We start from the raw sequence: 27,997 nt of genomic DNA, 5'->3' as shown, positions 1-27,997 counted from the left end.
TGGATGTGGAGGGTTGGGGAAAGCGGGGGTTGGGGTTTGGGATCTGGTCCCGTGTCAGGAGGTTTGGGGGATATTTAGGGCCCACGGAAAGCCGGTGCTGGGCAGGGCAGTGAGGGAGCTGCGTGGGCAGTGATGTGCAGCCCTGCACCCACCCTGCTTCCATCCTTGCGAGCACACTTTTGCTGTTCTGGGAGCAGCCAACAAGGAGACCTGCTTAAATCACCAGGCGGGACAGGCAGCGCAGGTCAGCCTGACCAACCTGCACACTCAGCATGGGCACAGAGACAATCCCATTGCAGAAGGCTCTGGAGCCTCACATCATCAAGCACTGCTTAGATGGCTCCTTGCCCCCAGATCCTGACAAGGGGGCAGGTGGGAGCCTTGCCTCTGCTGACAGTGCTGCTTAAAGAGAGGCTGCTCCCATTGTGCTTCCTTCACAAATCAACCTAATGACCCGTTCCAGTGGCAGCTAATGAGCTGAAAGCTTTCACAGCCCACGCCTCCCATCCTCCCTCCAGGAGAGGCAGCCCCAGTTGGGATGGTCTTGGCTGGAGAGCTGGGACAGCACTGAGAAATGGGGGGCAGGAGAGCAGCCCAGGTGCTGCTGGGGCTGCAGGGCACAGACTGTGTGCCCAAAACCCGCATGGAGCAGGGCTGGGTGCCGATGGAAGGGGGATGTGCTGCAGTATTGCACTCAGGACCTGACACCCCCAGCCTGTGTGCTGGTCCTTCATGGCACTGCGGCAGACATTGCTGGAGGAGGCATTGTTGGGTGCAGGCAGAATGCAGCACAGCGCTGCTGCAATAGGGCTGCAGGGCTGCCAGTGGTGACTCATGGGCTGCACAGAGGTACTAATGCAATTTTCCTAACACATCTTTGGTTTCCTGATTTCTAAAAAGCCTCCTGGCAGGCTGGGCCCCCTTCCAAGCTTTCCTGGAATTAGGAGGATGCTGAGAAGGGGCTTCCAGGGGGGTGCAGAGCAAGGCAGGGTGTGTCGTGCTGTGCTGCTGCCCGGGCTGGAGGCAAAGTGCAGCCCCGGAGCTCTCACACCCGCAGGGCTCATGGCTGAGCTCCAGCCTGGCTGGCTCATCCTACACAGCCCCGCTTATTTACAGTCCAGCACCGAGTTTATCCTTCACTTCTGGTCCTAAGCTGTTGTGTAATATAAATTATTGTGTGCTGCCATACTCCTCCCACAGTAACAGATGAATTTTGGGGCCGAGCGAGGTTATTTGTGTGCATAATAGAATGGGAAGTGCTTAGAAATCTTTAAAATAACAACATCTGAAGAACAAGGGCAGCAAATGGGGGCCTGATGCTGCCAGCTGCTGAGATAGGAAAGAAAAAGTGTGCAGAGGCTCCCAGTGCTACTTGTGTGATGCCACATCTGTCCCCTGGGCGCTTGGGAGGATTATTCATTGCCTTTATTAACTCTGTGTTAAATTACCTTTCTTCCCTTTATTTTTTTTTCCCGGAGGTTGGTTGTTTCATTAAATGGGCCTTTTGCTGGGGCAAAGCTTTCCAAAAGATGCTCGTTCAGTGCCTGCCCCGGTGCCTGGCAGCTGCTGAGGACACAGCCCGTGTGCCCCCCTTCGGTGACTGATGCTGCCCGTTGCCCATCTCCAAAGCCTCGCCTGGGGCTCGTGCCCCCACTGCGCTGTTGTGCTCCTGCACTGAGCATTCCCTGTGGCCCTGCAGGGCACCCTCATGGCTCTGGGGGTGGTTGGACCCCCAGGTCCACGGTTGGTGCCAAGGTTTTGCTCTGTGTGTGCTTGTTTTATTTTGTGTTCTTGCAGTTCCAGGTTGACTGTGGAGAGGACACATGGCTGTGCTGGCACCCGGCGCTGGGGGACCCACAGCTACTGGGGTCAGCCCGTGTGTGGGTGCTAAGGGCAGCAGGGTGATGAGCACAGCAGAAAGCAGCTCCTCATGTAAACAAGAGCTCCGGCCTTTGGGTTTAAAGGATAGCAGACACCAGCTGGCATTTCTGCACGGATTTAGCTCGGGCTCGGGTCCCTGCCGCTCTCGCAGCTCCCTGCCGCAGACTTCCCCCCATGTCCCGCTGCGGACGGACCAGCTGCTCTGCTGCTCTGCTGCTCTGCTGCTCTGCTGCTCCCACCTCCAACACGGCGAGCGCTGCCCTCAGCGTCCCCTGGGCAGAGCGGGCGGACGGGGCAGCGCCGGAGCTGCGGGGCCGCATCGGGCCGGGGCGCAAAGCCCCGGGGTTATTGATGAGCCGCTCGGCGGTGACTCACAGTCACTGTCTGTACCTGGCAGTGACTCAGCGCTCACTCCTCTGGTGTGACACGAGCTGTAATAAAATCCCCGCTTGTTTTTTCATCCACCCCCACTGCAGGGTGAAGGACATCATTGCCCACTATGGCAACGTCCGGAACAACAACCAGAGCACCCCCAATGAAAAGCTGACGGGGAGCTTCCTGCCGGCTGGACAAGGACCTGGAGGCCCAAAGTTCAGAGACGAGCCGAAGCTGCGGCTGCACGACCGTGAAACGAGGAGCGCAGACCGGCCGAGCCCGGCTGAGAGGTTGGACGGGACCAGAGCTGCTTCCTGGCAGCTCCTGCCTCTAAAATGTGGAGTTTCTTCCCTGAGTTTTGGTCCCCTCCTCCTCTCCCCATCACCCCAGGCACCTCCCCGTTGTTGCTGCGGGGCTTCTCCCCTTCCCTCCCAGGCAGCACCTCCGCCCATCACCTCCATAGCCCTCATCTGAAAGCGATCGTTCTGGGGGACACGGCCCGTTAAAATCCCCATGAAACTGCCGTGGATTCCCCGCCCCAGCTGAGCGCTACCAGGAAAACCCCCCGGGGAACAGCAGGGAAAATGGGATTTGTGCAGTGCTCAGCCTCCTCCTGCTGGCATCCACAACAGTGCTGAGGGGATGCAGATCTCTGTACTGAAACAACAAGCGCTGCTGGTGCCTGGGAGCTGCCGCCGTGTTCTCCTGGCCCAGCGCACAGAGCGTGGTGTGGCCGTGCAGGAAAAGGAGAAGAGGCAAAACTGTGCTCCAGCCGCACCGCAGCTCTGCCTGCAGCGACGGACCTGGCATGTGTGGACTTCTCAGTGGTGGGAGCTTCAGGCTTGTAGGGCAGGGCACTGCTGCCATCCTGCGCTGCATTTGCAAGAAAAGCCACCACCCCAAGTGGTGTTCAGCTTGGAAGGTCTCCTTTGGCCAATGTATATTGGCTTCATGTTTGGGCGCTTTCCTGCCTTCCGTGTCCCAGCCCGTCTCTCCCTTTCCAGGTTTGCTGCTGGTAACACACACAAGTTGCCAGCTGCACGTGGCTTCAGTCCGCAGCGTAGGAACCCTTTTCTGTTCCCCAGTGCACTGAAATTGCCAGTTTTCGCCCATGGTTCTTGCAGCAAATGTGAAATTCCCCTTTGGCTGCAGTGGCACAGTGATGTGTGGATACACTGATTGGATTTAATTCTGTGCAATGAGAGTGAGGGACAGCAAAGGCTCCCACAGCTCGGGGAGGTTTGAGCCGTTCCTGGTGGCAGGTGGGTGGTTGGGCCGGATGATCTTAGAGGCCTTTTTGAATTGTAATGATTCCATGATTCTCTGTTCAGAAAAGGCAGAGTGAATTGTGTGAGGGCAGCGTGGCACAGGGTCACGCTGCTTTGCACTGTGCTGTCGTTTTTATTACAGCTTCTTTGAGTGATTTCAAATCCCTGTGAGCAGCGAGTGGCAAAATGCAGCAGCGTCAATGCAGAGACATGGATGGCTCCTCTTGGGGCTCCAAGCACACGTACCATGATGGGGAGCAGGGCAGGCAGCTCCCAGGGGCTGCAGATGAGGTGCCTGCGAGGTTCCAAGTGTTCCAAAATAGGGACAGGGTGACTCAGGCTTTGTTTGTGAGTTTCTAACTGTGCACACCGAGGACTGACAGAACAGGACGGCATTGCTCTGTGCCTGGTGCTGCTCTGTGCCTGGTGCTGCTCATCTTCAGGGCAGCCCGGCCCAGTGGTTGGCAGCCCTGCACATTGCAGGGGGGTTGGGACTAGATGAGCATTGTGCTCCTTTTCAACCCAGGTCATTCTATGATGCCCCGAGAGCCCCATGTCCCACTGACAGGTGCTGGGAACCCTCACCCAGCTGCCAGGTGCCCAGGGGTCCCACCAGCACCACTGCTTGCAATAAGTAGCTGCGGGCTGGTTGGATTTTTCATACGCTTAGAGCAGACCCCACGCTGCAATAAGACAGTGCAGATAGGTCACATTTTTGACCTAATGTTCTCGTTCCTCTGGTGGAGCAGCAGAGCTTTAGGCCATGGCAGCAGCTCAGAGCATGGGAGCAGACACCAGGACTTGCAAAGTGCTGCATGGGGCCGGCAAAGGGCTGCGCTGCCTCTGCTCCGAATGGAAAGCACCCGGCACAAAGCCACAGTGATGTAACAGCCCCTGGCATTTCACCCTGATAATGTCACGGTATTTATAGCCTTTTTAATACATTTCGTGGCACAATGCTGTTTTGCATCTGTCTTTCACAAGATCGATGGGAGAACAAAACCCTTTGGAGGCTCAAAATATTCTCTTGCCTCCAGCTTCACGGACACAGGGACAGTGTGCTGAAGCCCTGGAGCTGCAAGAGGGGCAGCAGCGCTGCTCCCATCACCGGGCTGCAGCCCTCACCCCTACAATAGAGTTTGTCTGTGCATCATGGGGGAACCCGGTGCTGACATCCCCCCCAGCTCAGCTGCCCAGGGCCAATCTGTGGCCATTGGCACCTCCAGGGATGGGGCACCTGCAGCTCTGGGCAGCGGTGCCAGCGCCTCAGTGCCCTAATGAAGATGCCTCATGCTGTAGTGATGACATTTTTGCAAGATCAGGTACTCATTTACAATGCGCACCGGTGCCATGGTGACTAATAGGGTTAACAGCATTGGGGCTGAGGCAGGAGGCACCTTCAGGCTGCTCCAAACCCTCTGTGCACTGGAGATGCAGGATGGGGCTGGGTTTGGGCCCATCCTTGGGTGCACGATGGTGGGGTGGGGGGTTGCTCAGCAGCCACAGCCCCACAGGCATCACTGCACTGGAGGGTGCACCCACGCATCAGCCATAAGGAACTAATGTCACCGTGCTCCAGGGATACATGGTTTTGTTTGTGTTTCCCCTCTGTAGTTGTTCCCAGTCCAGTAACAAAGACTTTAACCCTTTACTTGGGCACGACAAAATGATTCTTCTCCTTTTAAGCCTCTGTAGTGATGACCGTGGGCTTGGCTGAAATGGAGCACTGCAATGTAGAGAAACTGGCGTGGAGGAAATCCTGGGGAGGCTGTAACGTGATTTTGGTGTCAGAACAGGGAAATATTCCTGTTGCATTGGAAACCACCGAGCAGTGCCAGGGCGTTGGCAGGAGCGGGAAGCAAAGCAGACAGAGACCGGCGTTACAGCTGTCCAGGTTTATTCAATTTTGGTTCTTTTGACCTGGAAAAAGTAAATGGGATCCTGTGCCACAGGCAGTGACAGCGGAGCTGCAGGGCTCCCTGCCTGCGCCCACCAAACAAAATGCTGCCAGCTGCATTGGGCCAGGGGCTGCCGTGTGAGCTGCCTCCCCTAAAACAGTGCTCTGATGGGAGGCACGGCTCCGAGGGCTGCGAGCAGCCAGAGGTGTGTCAGGGCCTTGGGACTTACAGCGGGATGCTCAGGTGGGACACACAGCAAGATGGCCCTGAGCTGGGAAGGGAATGACTGCGGCCAGCAGTGCCTGGCTCCCACAGTGCTGTGAGGATGGGATGCTGTGCCATCACCATCCATTGGCCTCTGGCTCCATTCCATACACTCCAGCACAGGGCAGCAGGGAGCAGAAGGTGCCAGGCACTGAGGGTCCAACTGTGCAGGACTGGGGTCTCTGCTGAACAGGGTGTAACGTTCCTAACCACATATTCCTGCAGCTAAAGAGATCACTCCATGCTCTGTAAGGAGATGAATGTTCTCTGGATTTCGCCCTCCAACCATCGTGCTGCAGGAGTGTCCTGCAGGGGGAACTTGCCAGAGTGTGTCCATGTAAATAAAACTATTGAAGGCGGTAGGAGGGATTTCTGTGTGCGCTGCTGACAAGAGATATCGCATCCATTGAAGCAATTAACAGCAGCAGGAGCAGCACCACCCCGCAGAGCACTCCCATGCCTGGCATAGCTCTGTGCTCCAGGAGCAACTGCCCCACACTCAGCCCCACTTTGTGCAGCCCCAACGTGATCCTGATGAGCAGAGAGAGGAAACTGGGCACCAGGAGCCATGGATGGGATCCAGGTGGGGGTGATGTAATGGGGCACAGGGCCACAGCTCCATGCTGCAGGGTCCGTCTGTGCACTGAGGTCTCCCGCTGTCCCCCACCCCCCCACCCCGTCTGTTGTTGTGTCCCTGTGCCAGCTCCGCTGCCTGCCAGCCCAACCCCAACGGTGCACGGGAAGAGAAATAAGGTGTGATAACTCCCTGTGTGCGGCATCACGCAGCTCCTGCTGGGGGAGCAGGGCTGGGCCTGGGGGTCTGGGGCAAACACTGCGGGGAGGAACTGCCAGTTCACTTCTCCTGAGCTGTGCCGAAACCACAGACTTTGGATACAGCAGCACCCGAGGCAGCAGGCAGACCCGCAAAGCACCGCTGGCCTGAGGCACCTGCTGAACTTGTACCTGCTGCAGAGCTGTGATGGCTCCTGTGACACCCCCCAGCTCCACACTGGCGTGAAGGAGAAGCTACGGCTGAGAGTGGACCCAGCATCCCTGAGTGAGACAGCCCCACCGCGGCCCCACTCCCCCATCCCAGTGCCCACAGGGCTGGTACCACACTCACTGCTGGGATGCCCCATGTTTAGCTCTGAGGCAGAGCCAGAGCTCAGCAGGGCCGCAGCCCCCCAGCTTCTCCATGTGCTCTGAGCCCTGCTTGCCCCGCTCACAGCTATGGCCACAATCACTCCCTTCTGCTTCACATGCAGAGCCCCGGCTGCTCCCCACAGCTCCCAGCACATCTACGTGCTCTGCAGGAGAAGGGCTGCTCTGGGGGCACAAAAGGTGCAGGGCTGGTGGTGGTACAGCAGCACTGGGAGTCCTGCAGTGGGATTCTCCCTCACACTCACTTCTAGAGGAAAGAGCTGGAAGCGAATGCACAGAGGAGCCTCGTTTCACAGCTTACAAACAACTGGTAAAGATGGAATTTCTTCTCTTTAATGCCACTGCAGCTGCCTGTCCTGTCACAACCACTTCCAGGTCAGGGGCTGCCGCTGGGTTTCCCAGTTTGATCCCCTCTGACCGAGCATCCTGAGCTCCTGGAACCCCCGGAGGGACCTGGAACCCCCGCGCTGGTGCCGGGTGGGCAGCGAGAGCCCCGTGCCATCTTATCACCACCGTATCTTAGTGAAGCCCCTGCAGCCTTGGCCCCCACCCTCAGCCCAGCCCCGTGTCACCGCAGCCATCAGCGCAGCCATCACCACGATCTCTCGTGCCATCAGCCGCTCCCACGCTCCAGCACCCACCTCCTGCCGTCAGCCTCTCCCGCTGCCCCGCGCCGCCCCACGCGCACCCGCACCCTGCCGCCTTCTTCCAAATCTCCCCCTGTCCCGAGCTGCCGGGGTCCTCGCCCGTCACTGCCACGAGAGGGACCGAGGGCCGCCCGTCCCCCCAGCAGAGGCCTCCATCTGGTGCGAGGTGCCCCATCCCCATCCCGGAGCAGCGGTGCGGGGCCCGGAGCATCCTGCCGAGCTGCGGCGCTGCGTTGTGCACAGCTACGAGCGGGCAAAGCGCTCCCGTGCCGCTCTCGGGGCCCCTCGGGGTCGGCCGCAAGAAGGGTCCTGGCGAGGGACACCCGCAGCCCGAGGTGGGACGGCGGCGGGCTGAGCTCGGGCACGGCGTGCAGCTCCTCGGGGCCGCCATCCCCGTGTTGCGGGACGCGCGGACCGTGACCGGGGTGTCCGGGCGGAGCCGCTCGTCTCCTCCGTCCGTCACTGCGCTCCCTGCTCCGCAGTGCCCGGCTCCTGCCGCTGCCTCCTCTGCTGCCGCTCCCGCTTGGCCCTCCAGCACACGTAGGCGGCCACCAGCAGTCCCAGCCCGAAGATCAGCGTGGCCACCGAGACCACCTTGGCGATGTCCATCTGCGGGCCGTTGATGGTGAAGGTGATGCACGTCGCGGCGACGCCGACGACCACCGAGACGATGCCGAAGGGGAAGATGCAGCGGTACCAGGACTTCTCCGTCCCGCCCGTGGCCAGCGCCAGCTTGTTGAGCGTGGCCGTGGAGTCGGTGGCCGCGTTCAGCGGCAGCCCCGCTTTCCCTCCCTGCAGGCAGGTCAGCGAGTTGGACTTGCAGCCCATCATGTTGGCGCTGGAGCCGCCGTGCCCGCGGCCGGCCGGGCCCTACATGGCAGCGCTGCGGCTCGCGGTGCCGCTGGGCCGGCTGGGCTCGGGGCCGCCGCTCTGGCTCCCGGCTTTTGCTCCCGGCTCTTTTGCTGCCGGAGGGAGCGGGGATTGGCGGCGGCGGCGCTGAGCTCACGGCGGTGGGAGGAACGCGCGGCCGCTGCTATTAACCGTTTCGGGCGCTGGTGGCTGCCCGCAGCCCCGCTCCGCTCCCCCCGCTCTGCCCTGCGACGCCCGGCCCGACAGCACCGCGAGCCGCAGCGCCGTGCCCAACCCGAGCACCCCGTGCCCTCGTTCCAAGCAGCCCCGTCTCACATCAGCCGGCCGTGTTCCTCAGCACAGGGCTGGGGATGCGGAGGGATGGGAGAGGGCTGGAGGCTGCGGGGTGGGGGTACCCCAACACACCGTACTGGTAGGACCCCAGTCGGTCCTGGTGATGAGACCCAGCACGTCTGGATGGTGGGACCGCAGCACACCTGGAGATGGGACCCTAACACAGCTGGGGGGGTCCGGCCACGGGGGGTGACCAAAGGGGCTGGAGCCATAGGAGGATTTGGAGGGTGACTGTGGTAGGATTAGGGGCATTAGGGCACAGGCAGAGATGCAGAGAGGGCAGCACACGTGGAAGGGGCCAGCAGCTGTTGAGGCTTTGAGACCAGCACTGCTCCTGCCCTTGGGGCTCCCCGGTACAGCAACCTGCTCCTCTCTGTAGGACCCAATAATTGCACGAAGGCAGGAGGCTTTGGAAGAGGAGGGAGCAGCTCCACCTCCTTCATTTCTTTTGCATATTGTTTTTTAAAACCAGTGTTCCTGAAGGAGGAAGGGGAGGAATCGGCTGCTGCAGCAAACGTAAGAAGCCTGGAGCCATTCCCAGGTCAGAGCTTCCCCCAGCATGTGGGGCCCAGCTGCCTCCACACCGGGCAGCAGGAGGCCGGGGGGAAGCCAAAAGCAAGAAAATCCATTTTGCAGCAGGAATGGGTTGAGAGAGAGCTGTGCAGATACCGCTGTGATGGGGCTGGAATCAGGGCATCCATCAGGTCCCTTCCACCCCAGCTGTGCTGTGACCTGGTGCAGGGTGGGGAGCTGAAGGGCAGGAGGTGCACTGAGGGCTCTGTCCCTGTGCAGTGCCAAACCCCGTGTGCTGAGGCAGCAGTTTGGGGGCACAGCCCGGAGCCACGTTTGGGTACAGGCTCTTTTTGTTCACTATGAACTCCCCCCGCATCCCGTTCTGGTGCAGCCTCCTGGGGGTGGGGTGGGGGAACAGGCTCCTCTGCTTGCATCAGCAGCTCCTTCTGCCACGAACTAAGGGTGTAATTTCTGTTACAGAAATAGAGATCTGTGTGTGCCCCCTCCTGCTTCCTACAGAAGGAGAGAAAAGCGCAGCTGGGACCGGTGACTCACGCTGCAGGAGCCTGAAGGAAGGAGACCAGCGTGCACCCAAACCTGGGATGGAGACAGAAGAGAGAAGGGACAAGGAACCTGGGCTCCAAGTGAGAGTGATGAGCCCCATTAAAGGGAGCGTGAAGCTGAGCAGAGTGCTGACCCCCCTGGATCAGCACATGGAGAAGATCAACTTCTACTTTTCATTATAGATCCCAGAGAGCCAAAATAATTTGGAGTTCACAAGGAAATACCAAAAGAACACCAGGCCAGGATGCAGATGCCCACACAGCTCTGCTCAGCGCAGCCCACTGCCTTTGTGCACGCTGGTGGTGACCCCAACCCCAACACCTACAGTCAGGAGCTAAAACAGCCATGTAGAATAAAGGGTCTGTAGGTGTAGGAAATATGCCTTATCTTTCCCCAAACTGGAAGGCAATGCGTCTGAAAACAAGCACAGGGCACCAGCTGAGGGCAGAGGTAACCACGGCACCTGCTACACTGTGCTCAACCCACACCTCATTTTCAGGAGGGGCAGTGCAGGGCCCTGCCATTGTAGGAAGGGTGATGCCCACAGCCCCACAGCGGGGACACGGAGATGGACCAAATCCACGCAGCAGCACAGCATGGCACACACAGGGCTGCACAGACACAGGAGTCTGTGAGAACCACAGCATCCTCACAAGGCTTTGGCTTCCCACAGGAAATCAGTGTTGTATTTGGCTGACAGGAAAAGGTTAACGCATCACTTTAAGGCTATAGCAAGAAAAAGTGAACAACTATTTAGGGCACAAGAACCCCCCGTGACAGACAACTGCACCGAGCAGCTGCAGTGGCAGAGCGTGGCTGGGTGCAGGTCTGATGCAATGTCCATTGCCACAGAGGGACCCAGCACAGCTGCAGCATCAGCAGTTGTGTGTGTGCACGTGCCTCGGGATGGCAGAAGGCACCACAATATGAGTGTCAGAAGCACTGACAGCAGCAGTGCGAAGCTTTGGGCAGCCCCAGGAGTATTTCCAGGTCTGTGACTGAGCAGTTCCCATCCCGGTGCCCTCACTGTGTGCTGCCCCTGTGCTGGGTGCTCTGGGTGCTCCCCATCCCATGAAGGCACTGAGAGCTGCAGATCCCCATCACCTCACATAGCCACAACGTCCAACAGGCTCAGCTTAATTAAGCAGCAATCAACTTTTCTCCATTACAATGTGCAAAAAGAAAGTCTTCAGTAAATAAAACTTCCCTTTGGATGTCACTGAACTAGAATTTCATTGGCATGATGCAGAATAGAAGCTCCAAGGCCTGCAGGATGGATCGCCTTGGAGTCCGATGGCGTCAGTCTTAGGGGTTCTGCTTTGTGGAGTCCCACTGTGGCCGGGCAGAACCAGTAAGTTCCCATTGAAACACAGCCCTGGCTGCACTGACTGGGGTGGTGCCATCCATCACCTTCAGCAGACAGCGAGTATTTCCTGTGTTCTTCCTATCACCACCCTCTGGCATCACAAATACAATCTCTCATCTCCTCACCTCAGTCTGAAGCACCAGCATCACTTCCTTCCCAGCACAACACTGCATTTCAAGCACAACGATCCCTCCCCCCTCTGGCTGACATCTGCATGCAGAAAACCTGCCAGGCGTGCAGATAAAACACAGCCAGACTCCAAGAACTGATGTTCCTGGGCGGCTGCTGTTGCACACGGCAGAGCTGCCCCAGCTCAACACCCCACAGGAACCAAAACGTGAAGAACTGAACACAATGCAAAGAAGAAATTAAAGGTAAAAAGCTGCTGTTCACCCAGCACTGGGATGGGTTTGGGCAGATTCTGAGGGTCAGAAAGGGCCCAACAGCTGGAAGTCGGACCACCTTAACTCCAGCCCTGAAAAAAACAACACAGAAGGAAATAATAATGACCAACATCAGCATCTCCAAGGGCTGAACTCCTCCAAGCAGGAGCCTGGTCCAGCTGCAAGGTATGATGCAAGCCCAGCTGTAACAAGAAGTAGAAATGCCGCATCAGTATTTGGGGCCCTTTGCTACATGAACTCCAAAATGCTTGTGCAAGACAGAAGGCTGCCATGTGACTCTGAAGCAATTTCCACACAGCAGCACCAGGGGTTTGAGTGCAGACTGAAGGTGCAGGAAGAACCGAAGCAGGGGTTCCTGTATTGGCAAGGTCAGGATTGCTACAGCTTGTACTTCCACAGCAGCCACCGGCGCAGGTTCAGCAGCAACGCCAAGGGCTGAGTGCCACCTACCGGGCTGCTCCAGCCCTCCCTCCTGCTGCAGCCGCAGCCCCCCGAGCACACGCAGCCCAGCCCAGCACAGATCGGACCGTCCAGCAGAACCGCGTCAGCTGTAGGATGGAGGTGTAAGTCATTGCAAAGGAGCAGGGCAAGTCGCAAGGCTGCCTGATGGAGCCGTGATCTTTGCAGCAAGGTGACCCGCGGGCTGAAGGGGCCTGGGTTAGGGACAGCTGTGTTATCTGAATGCAAGGCCACTCCATGGCTGAAGTGGAGAAGAATCCAGAGCAGACGGACCTTGAAAGAACAGCCACCACCAGTGTCCATGAAGCGGCCTCACAGACCTTCACAATTAACAAGCTGTAAAAGCAATTGATGAACCCAGAAGTTCAGTTTCCTTTAGATGGACAAACAGGTGAAGCACTAGAAGTTATCAGAAAGGATTTATTGCTTCAAACCGTGGCTGTTGATGTGAATGGCAGAGGGAGGCTCTCAGCAGCTCAGTCTGACAGCTCATCCTGCACCAGCACCGGGAAGCGCCCGCCGCCCTCGCAGAGCTGTGTGTACATCGCCCGGTACAGCTGAGCTGCAGAGGCCCCTGGGCAGGGCCTGGAGTCCAGGACAGGCAGCAGTTCTGTCATGGTGAGCTGGCAGGAGTAAAGGAGAAACATCATTGGAGTGAGGATGGGGTGCCGCCCTGGGATTCCTAGAGCTGAAGTGGCTGCATAACAAACGCAATCTATCAAGAGTGCTATGAGTAATAATGTGCTAATTGACAGGTGCCAGCTTTCAGGATGGCAGGGCTGCTCATCCCTTGCTCGTGAAGCACACCAGCAGCCATGCAGTGCTCTGAGCAGTCAGATGATGGGTAGTGCTCCTGTGCTGCACTGTGCTGCAGGGAAGGGCCAGTGCTGCATTCAGCTGCATCCCTGTGAGAAGCTGAGGGCACACGGAGCTGAACCACAGAATGGCCTGGGTTGAAAAGGACCATGATGCTCATCCAGTCCCATCCACTGCTGTGTGCAGGGTCAGCAACCAGCAGCCCAGGCTGCCCAGAGCCACATCCAGCCTGGCCTTGAATGCCTGCAGGGATGGGGCATCCACAGCCTCCTTGGGCAACCTGTTCCAGTGTGTCACCACCCTCTGGGGGAAAAACTTCCTCCTAAGATCCAACATAAACCTGCCCTGTCTCAGTCTGAAACCATTCCCTCTTGTCCTATCACTGCCCACCTTAACAGTTGTTAATGCTGTTAACAGCCATCCATTAAAGCTGATGTTGGTTTTGCAGCTCTGCAACCACACCAGGCAGGGTTTACTGACCCGCTGCTAAGCACAGCTCTTCTGGCACCTGGCTCACAAAGCTGAGCTCGGAGTGAGCTCAGCCCACTCACCAACAACCCTCTGGCCTGCAGCAGCATAACAGCATCAAGCTCTGCGGTGTGACTGACAACTGAAGCACAAATGAACTCATTATCAAGGGACAAAAGCAACCCTTCAGCGTGTCAGTCTAGAATGAATACTCACAAAGGCATTTGGCCAGGGATTTTTTCAGCTACCTGCTAATGAACTCCAAGCAGTCTGCTCAATGGAGCTGCATGTGGCCAACTGTGTGCACTGCTTCTCATGGCAGGAGGGGATGATAAGCTCCGTGTGATCATCACACCCCTCCAAGCATGTTCCAGTGGAGGACAGAAAGGAAGGACTCAAAAAGGACAGAGTTTGGGGCTGCTGCAGAGGGGGTGTCTACAGTGCTCAGCTGAACATGGTGCTGTTTAAATACCCCTGCAGAGGAAATGGGACCGTCAGCGAAGCACAGGGCTTCAGTCACTGTAATACTTCAGGCAGATAAAAGCAAAGACCTCACAACCCATAATTCAAGTATATAGCACTAAAATCCCATTTGGAAACAAGCCACAGCCTGTCTTCAGATGGGGAGAAAAGCACGGCATCTTAGAAATAACTTCCCTTGGTTATAAATAATTGCATTTCCAAAGCCTCTGTCATAGAAGTAGGTTGAAGGGCAGGTCAAAGGCACAGGGCAGACGTGGCTTCACAGATCTCTGCCCTTTGCTGTCAAGAAGAACAAATGGTCAGTGCAGCAAGCACTGAGCTTGGGCTGGTGGAGAGGCTGACTTCCCTTCATGCTCTTACAGGCCATGGAAGGAAGGTAAAGTCAAGATTAGCTGCACAGGGGGCTGACACTAAAAGGAAAACAGCAGGCAGTACAGAAGTTTGATAGCTGAAGAGGTCATACAAGAGGATGACAAAGTGGGGGCCCAGATGGGACAGAAAGGGGTGGCCAAAGCTGATCTCCAAGCACTACCAACTTCAGCCTGCACTACCACACTCCAAAGAGTGACCTGAAAATATTATCGGAAGAGGGTCAGGCACTTAAAGCTCTTCAAAGGGTGGGTCTGCTCTTCCACAAAATAAAGTGAGGCACTGATGGGACACAAACATGAGGCATAAAGAAATACTGCTGGGAAAGCTCGCTGTGCTGCTGCTCCCTGCTGCCCCACAGCTGCCTTCCTGCCCTACCACAGCAGCACTAACCCTTAAAGACTCACCTTTTGTAAGGCAATCTCCTGGTGCAGCATTGATACTCGCAGCTTCAAGGCAAACAAATCCCTCAGCTCCTGGAGCCTGGAGTAGCACAGGAGAGGCACAGCCAGCGTGTCTGCACTGCCACACAGCCGAGCCCCGGCAGCACAGGCTGCACAGCAATCTCCTTGTTCCCCAGTGCAGTCCGGTTGCAGCCTCCTTTGGGACTCCACAGCTGTCAGGGTGAAGAATTGGCAGTGACAAGCAAGTTAAACCTGTATTCACAGAGCTCTGTGCTCCTAACAGCTCCTGTATTCACTTCAGTCATTTATATAGGAACAGTGATGTTATTCCATTTGGGGCACACTCCTCACACATGGCACAATCAGGACATCCTATGGCACAGTGTCCCCTCCCAATTCTCTCAACAGCTCCATTGCCAGCTCTGAATTGCAGCATCCCACCCACACCAGGCAAACTACTATTGAGGCACAGCTGGCCACATCCACACCTGACAACCAGCACCAGCACCAGCACCAGCACCAGCTCACCTGCTCGTAGAAGCTGCAGCTTATGCAAGTACTGGGAGACTGTGCTCTGCAGAGCTTCCAACGTCAGAAGGCTTTCGTACTCTCTTTGAAGAGTGGGATGGTCTAGAGGAGAAGCAGAGGAAAACCAGCAGGTATGAGAATGCTGAAACCAGCCAGAGAATCAGTTTCTGCAGTGGCCATAGGTTAACAAGCCTTCACAGGGCTCCTGTCTGTCTTGTCTGGCACATGCCAAGAGCACCAGACACGCGGAACTCGAACCCATTGAAACCACCCCTACTCCACCCTCTGCCCTCCTCCCCACTCTGCTCTTTCTTACCTGCAGACTCAGCTTCCACACACAGGCTCAGACGGGAGGGAACATCCTGGAGGGCTCTTAATTCCTCCTCTATCTCTGCAGGGCTGAGCGTTGGCGTTGGTGAACGAAACTCAAACAAAAGCAGCTTAAGGAACATTTCACAACAGCAACCCAGAACAGCAGCACAGAGTGAGCAGCCCACGAGCTGCAGGCAGGTGAGGGCAGGGCAGATGTTCACCTCTCAGCCTCATCTGCACAGCTCATGACTTAGACAAGTACATAAAAGCTGCCATATGAGGAAGAAAAAACTCTTCCTAGAGAGCAGGCTTGAATTCCTGCTATGGGAAGCACATCTCCCCCCAATGGCAGCACACCACACAGAGGAAGGATACAGTGCTCTGGATCCTCTCTGTGAAACATTTCCTTGCAGCCGCTGCATCAGCTCTTGTGTGGCAGAGACGGCATTTCTCCCATGCCCTGCAAAGCCCAGGGGGTCAGGAGGGGTTCAGGGGTGCTGCACTGCTCACACCAACTGCTCACATCAGAGCTTCCAATACAGGCACCTCCCCGCATGTTTCTTTCCCTGTACATTTGCTCCTCCAGTAAATGTGTGCAAACCAAAGTTACGGTGGGAGGGCACACACAGGACACACAGGACAACAAAGGTTGGTTTCAATTTGTTACCGAATGGGAAGAGATAATGAACAGTGTTAAGTTGTATCAGAGCTATCAGGATGTGGAAGGGCTCAATTTAGCAGGGAAAATGAAGGGAACTGATTATCTCCACGTTGCCGAAGGGCAGCTGACAGATTGCTGCCCGATAAATGACTGCACAGAAGGAGCAATTCCTGAGGTTAAGGCAAGCAGCCATCGCTGCATTGGTGGCTTAAGCTTCAGATCTGGGCACATCCCATCATCAGGAGCCCCAGAGGAAGCAATGAGAGATATCCCCGGGGACCAGAGGATGGATAAGAGCACCAGGCTCACCCTAAACACAGCTACCTGCTGGTTAACAGCTCTGTCCAGGGCAGCTCACCTGGCCTCATATGCAAGCACAGCAGCACTGCTTCCAGGACAGAGAGCCACACACAACACCAACAACTCGGTAACCTAATAGCACGGAGTACTCGAGGCTGGGCCCCTGCACTGCCCCACTTTGAGCCCTGCAGGCTGCCCTGGTGCTTACCTGGAGTTCCTGGCATGTGCTTTCCTGTAGGGAAGGGGCAGCTCCAGCTGGAACCTGCAAAACAGGAGCTCAGTTTCCACCCACTCTGTAAGCCTTCCTACACCTACACTCAGCCTAATCCCGATTCTACAGTTATCAGACGTCATCTTAGAGGTTAAAGGGCATAGAATGAGATCCAGACAGCCTCTCTCCAAACAGCACTGGGCTTCTGAGAGAGATTATTTGTGAATTATTTATCGCTATCTCTGTTTAAATAAATGAAAATAAAGACAATCAATGAGCTGTTGTGGAAAGCGGGCTCCGAGGAAAGCTCTACAGACACAGCTTGCCCAAGCAGTCAGAGCAGTGCTGACAAGTAGCAGGAATCACAGTGAAAGGACTTGTGAAGTCCCAGCCACCCGAGAGCAGCTCCCGGCGTGCAGGGGTTCACTCAACAGCCACAAAGGCCTCTTCCTCCAGCAAAGAAGGTGAGGGTGGGCAGAACCCAATGAGCCGCATTTGGCCATGCTGAGCACAGCCAGCACCCACCTCTGTTCCTGCAGTGCTGCTGCCCGCAGTGCTGTGCTCCCTGCCCCAGCTGTGTGCTCCTCTGCTCCAGGTGGTCCGAGGGAAGCACAGCAGCTCTGCCCAGCACTGGGCTGCTGCCCACACACAGACACCGAGCTCCCCTCCCCGGCAGGGAGGCTGAGCTGCTCACTGTGTGCAGACCTGGGGATGCCAACTGTCCTCTGGGGTTCAGCAGCCGCCTGGACCGGCTGCCCACGGCTGCGTCCTTGTTTGGAAGCCACTGCTTTGGAGGAGCTCTTTGCAGCCGCCCCAGCCGCCCTGCCGACACGTCCTGCCGGGGTTTTCCTTTGGGTTCTTCTCACGTCGGGCTCAGTCCTGTACGGGGCCCGCAGGCGGTATGGAGGCTTCTTGGCAGCGCTGGGCTCCTGGCTGCTGCCTCTCACCTCGCAGCTGGTGCCGGCAGCCGCAGCGCCGTCCGTGGTGGCCGCGGGGACCTTCAGCTCGGCCGTGTCCCCATCAGCTGCTCCGCCCGCAGGTTTTGCTCCCGCAGCGCCCCGTGTCGGTGCGTTCGTTCCGGACACGCTGTTCCTGACTCTCAGCGCTTTCTGCAGGGCGGCGTTCAGCAGCTCCAGCTCCTGCAGCTCCCGTGAAGTCGAGCTCTCTGCGCGAGGAGCACACGGCCCAGCTGCCCCCGGCCCGGACCCCCCGTTATTCCTGCACGCTCCGACTCGCTCCCCCAGCCGTTCCCGCAGGAACCACCCAGCGGTGCCGTACGAGCCCGGCCCGGGACGGCAGCGCTCACCGCGTCCAGCGCCGGGTCCCGCCTCCGCTTCCGGCCGTTCATCTCCGCGCTGCTCCCTGCGGGGGACACGCACAGCGGGCCGGTGTTCCCGCAGCCCCATCTCACCCCCCATCTCACCCCCATCTCACCCCCCATCTCACCCCCCTCCCGCACTCACCCCCGCAGCAGTTCCCGGCCTCGCTCCGCGCTCCGCTCCAACTCCCTCCTTCGCTCCGCGCCGCCGCGCAGCGCCGCCTGCAGCTCCAGCAACAACCTGCGGGGCCCGAGCCGGGAACGTCAGCCCAGCTCAGCCCAGCCCGCCCCGCTCGGCTCCCCGTCCGCTCACCGCCCGCCGCATCCCGCCGGCAGCATCCCGTATCCCGCATCCCGTATCCCGCATCCCGCCTCCGCCCCGCGCTGCTTCCGGCCCTGCCCGGTCCGGGGGCGGTACCGAGCGCAGCCCGCCCCGCTGCGCTGCCCGCCGGGACAGCAACGGCGGGAGGGGAAAGAAACGAAGCGGGGGGAGCTGCGCACGTGTTTTGTCGAGCCATTATCGGCCGTTACAGCGGGCAGAATTAGCCTAAAATGGGACAGAGTGGCGTCGTGTTCGGTGTGTGCTGAGAGCCCTCCGGCTGCCCTCGAGCTCTGCAGCAACGTGGGGGACAGGAGGGTGATTTGAAAAGATAGAGGTTGTTGAAGAAGAAAAGAGGCCCCCACCCCCATCCAAAGGACCGACAGCGGAGCCACCCCACAACACAGCGCTGTGCGGGCAGCTGGATGCTGTGTTTCCTGCTGAGGCCAAGGGAGCCCTGGATGGTCTGTGCCCGCTGGGAAGAAGGACCGGGGACCCCCCATGTGTCACCAGTGCCACAGGCCGTCCCTTACCTGCAGTCTCAGGGCTGGGTGTCACTGCAGCCCCACTGTACCTGGGGGTGCTGGGTGAGCTGTGGAGCCACACCATGCTGCAAGAGCTGGGTGAGGTGATAATTAGCAGGTGGAAAGCAGGAACCTCTGACAGATGAAAGCTCTGCTGGTACCTGGAGCTCCAGACCTGCCCTGCTGCCCTCGGAGCGCCCCTGTGCTGCTCTGTGCCTCTTGCAGAGCCCTGCAGCTGGGCAGCTGCTGCACAAACACAGACGGACCTTCCCCGGTGGGTGCTGCCTTTCCAGTGGATCATCTGACACAACCCAAGGTACCCATCTCTGATATTTTCCCACTGATAGCAGCTCCTGATAGGAGGAGTAACGAGCAGAAGGTGACATACAGCAAGAAGGTGTTGCAGAAAACACGGCACCTTTTGGTGTTCATCAGAGCTTGTGAGTGCTGGTGGAGGCAGAACAGAGGCTGTGAGCACAGCGAGGTGCTGGGTGGTGCATCTCAGCAGAGCTGACAGTGATGTGAAGGACATCAACGTTCCATCCGGCCATGCAGATCTGTATGAGTGCAACGTGCAGATTCTTGTTCATTGCTGGTGAACGTGCACAGCTGGTGGTGGTGATTCTGTTGAAGAATAATGTTTGGTAGCTGAGAACTGGCTCTGACAGATGTTGTCATTGTGCTCTGTACATCAGCTGTAGTTTCCATGAGAATAAACAGGAGGCGTTACTTTTGGAGCAAACCGTGTATTTCCAGGACCTGCGATGATGATGTATTTTGCACAGATGAAATGTAGAGGTACAATGTCAGCGTTCATTGCTTGGCTTGACAGGTGTCCAGTGATGCCTTGTGATCTGTCTTCCCTCATTACTGACAGCCCGGCTGAACGCCTGGCAGCTCATCAGTAGAGCTGTGTGGGGACTCGATCTCCTGCTGAGTGCCTGAAGCTCTTTGAAAACCAAACCCGGAGCCCATCATGGTCAGACTCCTTAGGGCAGAATTCAAGCAGGCATCACACTTGGATCAACAGTGGGGTGGAAAAGTAGGAGACAGAAGCAGAGCAGACTCCCTCAAAGCAAACTGATGCTTCACCCAGTGCTGGAAAGCCTTAATCCTGATGGACAGAATGATGGTGCAATTTGTCACCATTCAACCTACCCAGTCTTTATGGTGTGACACCGGCCGAGCTCCTCCTGTGTGCTGCCCATAGCGATCACAGCTGCCTGTTGAGCTGATGTGGCAAAATCCTCCCTGTGTGTAGGAGGGTGATGTCCTATACAGACCCGTCAGCCTGCGGGGTGATGCCTTAAGGACTGAGGTAACTCCTCTCTGGGTCCCAAACCATCCCTGTTTGTTGAGGCAGGAGAATCCTCACAGCAGTTCCAGGATAAGCCTGTGGATGTTGCTGTGTGGCTGCAGAAATGCACAGCCACCCAGGGATCCCATTCAACCCATCATCTCTTTGGAGCAAATACTCCAGGAAATCGATTCCCAGCCCCTACACTTTGCTGCAGCCAAAATCCCTGCAGAGTTCTCCTGTCTGTCAGCAAGATGTGCTGGGAAGGGGATGCAGAATGTCCTAGGGAGGCACAGCGTGCAGCTGGGAGGGGAGGGTGGCTGCATGCAATGGGCTCACAGCTCTTTCTCTGCTCTGCATTCCTGTGCAGATCAGCTCTGGCTCTCAGGACGGCTGCTTGGCCCTGGGGGTGGAAGGACGTGAGGCACGGCCTTGTGTTGTGCTGCTGAGGGGTTTTGTGGTGTGCTGCAGCAGTGACAGCATCATTGCTCTGTCTGGATGGGCACACTTAATGCCAGCAGTCCCATCCAATCCGGTGGATAACTGCTGTGCCTGTGGGAAGCAGAGGATCGATCCTCTGCCTGGTAAGGACAATCACATTAGCACATATTCAAAATCCTGAAGCTGAGCTGAGCTCTTGGCTCACACTGAACAATCACAGCATCCCTCGTAGCCATTGGAATGTGAAGGGCTCCAGTCCCGTTGTGTGCAGAGGGATCTGCACCACTAAGGGGTTTATGGGGCTGTTGTAGCATTGAGGCTTCTCCTCAGGTGGGGGGAGGCGTCTTCAGCTTCTCAAACCATTACTGTCAGATTCAGGTCTGATTAATCAGATCTGATTAACGTCATCTTTGCTGCTGCTCTCAGACAGGATTGCTCTGCTGCAGGGCATCGCACCGGCTGCTGCACAGGTGAGAGCATCTGATGAGCTGCATCCTGCTCCCCTGGGCAGCAATCACACAGAACCGAGCTCTTTGATTTGCTTCGTTCAGTCTCATCTTCTTCATCTGGAATTCAGGAATTACCACCAGTGGAGGCTGGAAACCTTTTCATTGCTCCCAGCTGGATTTGGTGCACAGGGCAGAACTTTACAGCTATGGAGATGTCCGAGTTCAGCTGCCCGCGTTTCACCCCCTGCATTCAGCTGAGACTCTCTTTCCCATCAGTCGATCTGAGCTGCTCCAGACACAAACACATGACATTGTGCTCGGAGAGATCTCTGCTCCTATCTCACACTTGGGTTCTCACTCCATCTGCTGGAGTGCATCCCTGCATTCACTGACAGCTCCTTGCCCTTGTTGGCAAGGCCGGGGTTATCAGATGGCTCCAACACTCTCATTCACCCTCAAAAGCTCCATCTGCTCTTTCTGAATGGCAGAAGAATGTACATTATTTTCCAAAGACTCTCTGGGGAAAATACCATTGGTGGGGCTGTGGGTCATCCTGGAAGGGCCAACACTTCCATCTCATGCCGTCCTCCTGCAGCAGCCATTCATTCACCACCTCTCGGTTGACATCATGCTCCTTTCAGAGCCCTGGTACACACAGACTCCAACCACCACTGCAGACAGTTCGTAGTTCTTAACGGGAGGTCGTGTCAGGCTGCAGGTGAAGTTGCTTCAGATTCCCTCTGTACTCAGAAGCAGGCACTGATTGAGAGTGGTCAGAGGTGCTGCCTCTCATTCAGTGACTGAAAGATGGGCCAGCCACAGACACTGATGGGGACTGATGATAAGGTGTGTCTGAAGATCCCCCTGGATGTTCTGCCCTGGAGGTGGTGGCCCCTCAGAGCCCGTGTCCATGCAAGGGGAACTGCTCCCTGGCCCCAGCTCAGCTGGACGGCCAGGGCAGGGCTTGGCTTCACACGTGCAAAATGTCAGGGTTTCTGTTAGCATTGTTATCCTTGTTCCTGCATTAGGCAGTGATTTATGGCACAGAGAAAGCAGCGTGCTCTGCAGGACTGGTGGCTGTGATGCTGCTCTTCTGTTGAAGGGCAATTGCTCTTTATGAGGGCTGGAAAGTGAGAGACTTTGAGCATTAATACAGATCATTAATTACAGCCTACTGTTTCACAGCTGATTTGGAGCTGCCTGGACAGAGGTCAAGTCGTTCTGTCCTGCTGTGTGGAGAAGTGATGTAAAATTGTAAAGTCGGGACGGGGTGTGCGGGTTCTCAGATGCCAGGAATGGCAGATTGAAGGCCCCAGGGCTGTCCCTGCCCAGCTCTGCCAGCAGCACGGAGCTGAACTGTGGATAAAGGCACATGCAGTGACCCGGGCTGTACAGCTGTGCTCGTGGGAAGCACGGTGTGAGGAGCAGGAGCCCTGTGGGCTGCAGGCAGTGCGATGCCAGCCCTCTCCCTCGGCACGCTGTGACCATAGCCCTGCAGCACTGCGGGGTTGGGATGCACACTCTGTGCTGTGTTTGCAGGCTCAGCCCTCCCTCCTGGCTTGGATGCTTTGTGTCAAGGGTAGAGAATGCTTTCCTTCCTTATTCAGTGCATGCCTCAGGCGTCTTGGCCTGAGAGCTCAGCTCGTCCCACAGCTCCTCTGCCAGACATGGGCCTGTCGGGAGTTTTTGCTGTTTAATCATACAAAGAAAAATGTTTGTGTTTCCCAGCAAATGTTTTCACTTTCCTTAGTCCTAGAACGAATCTTGTTCCCCTTGCTGAGAGATATGGTTTGCTCTTTTGCACAACGTGAAGTGTGAGGGTGATGCTGTTCTGGACCTTTTCCAGCTCTAAGGTGAATGCTGACACAGCTCCTGGGGCTGCACACGGGTGCACTGAACTCTGCCGGGCAGGAGACGACAGAGGTCTTAACCTGCAGGTCACCAGGCAGAGCCTGCGGTGGGGGTGTCCCCGATGAGATGAGCAGCCGGGCTGGCAGCAGGAATCCTCCCTGTTGGGGGTACTCGGGTTTTTTTGACTCGGAGGAAGAGCTGCACAGCACGGCACGTGGGTGTGCACCAAAACCAAGTGCAGGAGCACGGCGCTCCGCATTCCCTGCCTGCGTGCAGCGCGGTCCGGACTGCCCTGAGCACAGAGGCGTGCTGCACGTCCCGTCCCGCACCCCTTCCGTTTTTAAGAACATTTAGAGAATAACTTGGAACCATTTAAATGTATCCAAAGCACTTTGCAAGGCCCGTTGCCCCGATGGCTGCGGGGGGCCCTACACAAGGGTTGGGGGTGGCAGCTGGGATGTGCCGTCAGCTGCAGCTGTGCCAGCACTGAAATGGAGAGGGGGGACAAGGGGAGAGAAGTGGCCGGCGTGGGTCGGGGAGGGGGAAGAGCAGCAGCCCTCAGCCTTGGGTTTGCTCTGCGGCTTCTCCGAGGGTCCCACCAGGACTGTGGGACCGGCACGTTGCCGCAACGCACGGAGGACTTCGCGTTTGCATTTGCAAAACAAGTGCGCGTCCTGCACGGAGCCCAAAGCGACCATCAGCACAGCGACCATCAGCACAGCGAGCATCAGCACGGCGGGCATCAGCACGGCGAGCATCAGCATCAGCATCAGCGCGGCGCTTCTGCAACTCTGAAAAAGGAACGCCCGCCTCGAGACTTCGCTTCGTTCTCTGCAGCCTTTTCACCTCGTGGTGTCCGCTCGGAGCAGCCGGTTCTTCCCGCAGCTCCACCTGCACCTGCCCGTCGCCACCGGCTCCGTCCGCGCGGCGGCTGCCGCAGTGCGAGCGCTGCTCGGGGCCGCGCGCTCCGCTGCTCCGCCGGCACGTCCGGGCTGTAGGGAGCGATTCGAACGGGTTTCGTTCGGCCGGGCCGCGGGGGGAAGAGCTGAGCAAAGGGGCGGCGGAGCGGCGCGATCCCGAGTCGCGGTAAGAGCGACCGCTCCGGCCCCATCCCGCGTCGTGCCCCGGCCGAGCATCCCGGGGCGGGGCTCCGGGGCGGCTCCGGGGCTGCCCCCTCCCCGCTTCCTGCCCCGCGCCCACCGGGGCTCCGGCCGCAGCGGGAGGCGGAGGGACGGCGGAGCAAAGTGAGCGGGGTGGGCGCTGCTGCTCCCGGCCGGATGGTGCTGCCGCTCCCCCCGCTCCTTTTCCTCATCTCGCCGCCCCCAGCTCCGCTATTTCTGCCCCCCTCCCCGCGGCTTCGGTTGCTCAGGCCCTGAGCTCCGGCAGTCCGCGGTTGCTAAACATCTCCTGGCTTTCCATCGCGCTTTCCTCCTCTCTCCTCCTCCCACCCTCCGCCTTTTTCCCCCCCGTCCTACACTCGGCTAATCGGACGGCAGAGCAGTGAGTGCAGGAGCGCGATTACTTCATGCTGTTGCAATGTGGCGCTGCTGCCGTCCCGCGTGGAAGGGCTGAGCCGTGGGCCGCCCGCTCCGAGCTCGCAGGAAAGGTTTCGTTCTCTGTGCGGCTTTTGAACGGGGCGCTCAGCGGGTCCTGCGCTGGTTTCGCTTGTGCTCGGGGACCTTCTTGCCCGGCAGGTTCATTCCATTGCCGGGACTTTCTGGTTTGGTTTTCAGCAGATTTCCGTAGGGAAGTCTGGGGACGGAGCAGGAGGGAGCCCCGGCTCTGCCTCGTTCCCATGGAGGTTCTGCTCCTGTCTCGTTTTTCCTGTTGGGATTTGGGGTGCGCTGCTTTGCTCCGCTCTGCTGTGCTCTGCATGCCTGCAGTTAACTGCACCGTGGCCCCTGAAGCCTTCCTGCACCTGAGGGCCCTGGGGGGTGGTGGGGGCAGAGCTGTGCGGTGGGAGCTTCCTATCGCAGCCTTTGTTGCAGCTTTCGCTCCATATCAACCCAAACCACTTTTGGCGTTGTTTGTGTGTGTATTATATATAGTTTAAGTTGCATGTCTCATTTAAAATCATGAGGGCATCCATCCCCTAATAGTTGCACAGCTTTGCTTACATCCCTCCTCCTCCCCCTCTGCAAAGCGATGATCCAGATGTGTTTTGTTACTGGCAGAACACATCCAGCTGCTTCCCAGAGTTGGGGCACCTGCAGTTGTTCCCCATTTGCACCTCGGAGCTGAGCCCATCTCAGGCCAGAACCTCAATCTGTGGCTCCTGGAGCTGCATCATGGAATGCAGCTTCTCTGCATGGCAGGGAGCACTGAGCAGCACAGAGGGGTTGGGTGCTTCTTCCTTTTTGTTCTGTCAGCACGGAGCAAGTTGTGCTTCTGGCATCTGGAACTCATGGGGCAACGTTTAGTGTGTTCCTACGGGATGATGAAATGGGGATAATTACATTAAGAGTGAGAAAAATGTGGCAGCCCTTATGCCAGTGGGTCTTTTAATTATCAGCCCTTTACCTCCAGCTCGAGAGCAAACACTCTTCTTGTTAGCTCAGAGGATTTAATTTTCTAAGAGGGCAACCCGTTGCCATTTACACAGCGCTCAGCCGCTGTAATTCTCGTTTCCAACCCTCTGCTTGGCAGCAGTGCTCACAATGGGGGCTGCCCGTAGCAGAGCTGGGGCTGGCAGTGTGCTCTGTGCAGTGCGTGGGGGATCCCAGGCCCTTCCCCTCCTCTGCAGCCCTCCTCTGGGTGCTCTCTTCCTGGCCCTGCTGGGCTCCCCTGGCACCATGCTGCCAGCTGCTGGGTCCTGCTGTGCGGCACTGTGCTGGCAGATGTGGGGTTGCCCTGTGTGCATTGCTCGAGCTGCTGCCGAGCTGTCATCTCTTCCTTTATCTTCCTGGGACTGCAGTGTCTGTGCTGTCCCTGTTCTGGGCACTTGGTGGTTGTAAGCCTCCTCCCCAGATGAGAGGCAGCAGCATCACCCTCCTCCCAGCTCCTTGTTTCACCTGCAGCTAAGCGTGTTTCTGAGCACCCAGGTTAACACCAGGGATCCGATGTGGGGCATGTGTGTGATAGATGTACACAGTATAAAACCCTGTTCTCTTATTTACAGAGTGCACCCGTGGCCACCAGCACTGCCCGGTACCTGTGCTGAGAGCATCCCGTGTGCAGGTAAGAGTAGGGCAGCTCCCTGTCCTCATCTCATTCCTTGTAGTGTGCAAATATGGGTCAGAGTCCATGGGTTCCTTTATAAAGCAGCTTGGGATCCAAAGAAAGACATCACTGTGCAAGAGCAAAACATTGTCAGTGAGCTACGCACGTCGTTAACAAGGTCAGATCATTGCCCTGCAACCAAATTAGTTTGTTTTGCTCTAATCAGGTTTAGTAGCTTGAGTGCTCCATAATTACTCGTGTCCTTAGGAAGGAGCTGGGGCAGCACGAGCATCGCTGCAGGCAGCTCCAGTGCTGCATCCTTCCAGGTGTGCGATGCACCCAGAGCCAGCTGCCAGCTTTGGTGTATTTTCCTTTTGCTTGGAGGGGAGAGGGGGCTGTGATGTATCTGCTTTTGATTGTAGAGCTTGCAATTGCTGCCTTGAGAGATGGAGGGTGATGGTGGAGGGGTGGTTGCAAGCTGAGCAGGAGGTAGCACACGGGAGCTGTGCTGGGCGCCCCTCCTGCCATGATATTTGAATGTCCCTCATTGTGGTGGTGCTGTGCTGGGCCGAGCAGGGCTGTGTGTGCTGCATCCCGCTGCTTGGAGTTTTGCATTTGGGCAATTCTAAAAATACCTCCCGCTCGCTGAGGCTTGTGTGTGTAACCATGGCAATGCAGCTCCGGCTGCGGGTTAAAAACAGTGGCGCCAATTAAGGAGGAAAACGGAGCCGTGAAAGCTCGTAAAACCTCCAAGTTTCATCGTAATACAAAAAAGAGCAGCGAGTGCTGTGCGTGGTGTCAACAGCTCCCTTCTGCTCTGAGCAGCACAAGTGCATGCACAGCCCTGCTGAGCGCTGCCTGCTCCGTGCCGTGAGCCCCGCTGTCCTCAGCCACACACGGGGTCTTAATGCTGGCGGGGTTGGCGGTGGAACTGCTTGTCCTGGTGCTCCCAGTTCCAGGTTAAGCCTTCAGAGCTGCTCCATCTGTGCACGCAGGCAGCAGGAAGGCAGCTCCTGCTCCGGGCAGTGTGTGCCTGGGAGGGGTGCAGCGTCTCCAGGTGCGGTGCTGCCAGGCACTGCGTGCAGCTTTGTTTAGGGCCCAGGAGGGAGGTGTTTAGGGAGGCAGGATGAAATGAAAGCCTTTTTCATTTCAGGAAATGCCAGCCTTGCTTCTGTGCTACTGTCACTTGGAAGTGAGGCCGTGCATTTTATCGCAGCACGTTTGGAAGGGTGCTGCTGCTCCTTGGTGGCTGCCTGCTGCTCTGGTTGGAGTGAAGCTAAAGGTGGCCGTGTGTGACATTGCTTTATGTCAGCGGCTCCTCCTGGCACGCCGGTTATTTATCTCCTAGAGCAGTATTTCCTCCCAGGCTGCACCATCCCCACATGCCTTACTGCTCTGGGGGGTGCAAGCTGCTGCTTGCTGCCTTTGCTCATCACCAGGCCCGGCCATGGGGCAGCACGGGAGGAAGAGGAGGAGGAGGAGAGGCTGAGGTCAAACAGCGGTGGGTGCGAGCTCTGGGCCTGCAGGGAGGAAGGAAGCGGGGGCTGTGCAGCTGTGTGCAGAGGATGCTGAGTGCTGGAAAGCAGCAGTGGGGTCTCCCGGGGCGTTAGGTGAAGGAAGCAGCGATGAAGTCACTGATTTGCTTGGCTTGGTGCTGGCGGGATGGGGCTGGAGGGTCAGAGTGAGGGCGGTCAGAAGGTAAACATGCAATTCTGTCCTTTGTGTGTGGGTTGTTGTCACAGTCCCCAGGCTGGCAGCATGCAGGGTGGTCACTGCAGGGGGTTCTCTCTGTCCCCAGGAACAGCCCCATCCCCGTCCCTGGCTGTGAGCAGCACCTTGACTGTGCCCTGCAGTGCAGGCTGAGCTGGCTGCGGGCAATGGGGGGGCAGGGGTGGGTGTCCTCACTGATGTGTTCCTGGCTTTGGGGTCCAGGGGTTGCAGCAGGTGGCAGCAGGTTGCAGCCCACCCCAGGCTGCAGCAAAGCCTTCTGCTTACAGGGAACTCCAGCCAAGTTGGGGATTTGGGGCTTTAAACTGGGTTAGGCAAAGTTTTAAAAGATTCCAGTGCGGATGTGTTCAATTCCC

The 27,997-nt window shown here is 57.5% G+C and overlaps 3 protein-coding genes across 6 annotated transcripts in view; 1 reads left to right on the top strand and 2 right to left on the bottom strand.

Annotated features, from left to right (window-relative positions):
* Positions 1 to 5,404: 5,404 nt before the first annotated feature.
* LOC146758720 (transmembrane protein 100-like) lies at positions 5,405 to 8,629 on the bottom strand. The gene has a single exon (XM_085514393.1). It carries the CDS (start codon positions 8,323 to 8,325, stop codon positions 7,954 to 7,956), a length of 372 nt encoding a protein of 123 aa, XP_085370519.1. The 5' UTR covers positions 8,326 to 8,629; the 3' UTR covers positions 5,405 to 7,953.
* A 3,780-nt stretch (positions 8,630 to 12,409) lies between these two features.
* On the bottom strand, positions 12,410 to 22,100 carry TEDC2 (tubulin epsilon and delta complex 2). Of its 3 annotated transcripts, none has more exons than XM_085514392.1 (10): positions 18,187 to 22,100; positions 18,019 to 18,114; positions 17,862 to 17,917; positions 17,081 to 17,664; positions 16,553 to 16,606; positions 15,759 to 15,843; positions 15,388 to 15,496; positions 15,072 to 15,173; positions 14,547 to 14,755; positions 12,410 to 12,626 (listed from the first exon to the last, which is right to left on the bottom strand). In XM_085514392.1, exons 1-10 carry the CDS (start codon positions 18,389 to 18,391, stop codon positions 12,480 to 12,482), a joined length of 1,647 nt encoding a protein of 548 aa, XP_085370518.1. In that variant the 5' UTR covers positions 18,392 to 22,100; the 3' UTR covers positions 12,410 to 12,479. The 3 variants fall into 3 exon arrangements, with proteins under 3 accessions (XP_085370518.1, XP_032303533.2, XP_085370517.1); XM_032447642.2 differs by having other exon boundaries at positions 17,081 to 17,744; positions 18,187 to 18,271; XM_085514391.1 differs by having other exon boundaries at positions 17,081 to 17,917; positions 18,187 to 18,271.
* Positions 22,101 to 23,707: 1,607 nt separating this feature from the next.
* Positions 23,708 to 27,997, top strand: part of LOC107320959 (ankyrin repeat and fibronectin type-III domain-containing protein 1-like) — a 106,577-nt gene continuing 102,287 nt past the window's right edge. Inside the window, exons 1-2 of one of the 2 annotated variants that reach the window (XM_085514387.1) lie at positions 23,708 to 23,840; positions 25,873 to 25,931. The gene's annotated coding sequence lies outside the window, so the exon portion shown is untranslated. Of the gene's footprint in view, positions 23,841 to 23,953; positions 23,999 to 25,872; positions 25,932 to 27,997 lie in introns of those variants that run through there. The other variant, XM_085514388.1, reaches the window with a different exon arrangement.

The sequence above is a fragment of the Coturnix japonica genome, chromosome 13, assembly GCF_054131305.1.
Source record: "Coturnix japonica strain WE chromosome 13, WE-NBRP24, whole genome shotgun sequence".
Taxonomy (NCBI): domain Eukaryota; kingdom Metazoa; phylum Chordata; class Aves; order Galliformes; family Phasianidae; genus Coturnix; species Coturnix japonica.
This window is presented reverse-complemented; position numbering and strand designations above follow the sequence as displayed.

Excerpts from the sequence above, each read along its gene's own strand:
- TEDC2 (XM_085514391.1), bottom strand. The coding sequence starts at position 18,212 with ATGCTGCCGGCGGGATGCGGCGGGCG. Across the intron at positions 18,115-18,186 it reads CCGGCGGGATGCGGCGGGCG|GTTGTTGCTGGAGCTGCAGG; the intron begins GTGAGCGGACGG and ends CGGGCCCCGCAG. Across the intron at positions 15,174-15,387 it reads TGTGGAAGCTGAGTCTGCAG|ACCATCCCACTCTTCAAAGA; the intron begins GTAAGAAAGAGC and ends CTTCTCCTCTAG.
- LOC146758720 (XM_085514393.1), bottom strand. The coding sequence starts at position 8,325 with ATGATGGGCTGCAAGTCCAACTCGCTGACCTGCCTGCAGGGAGGGAAA.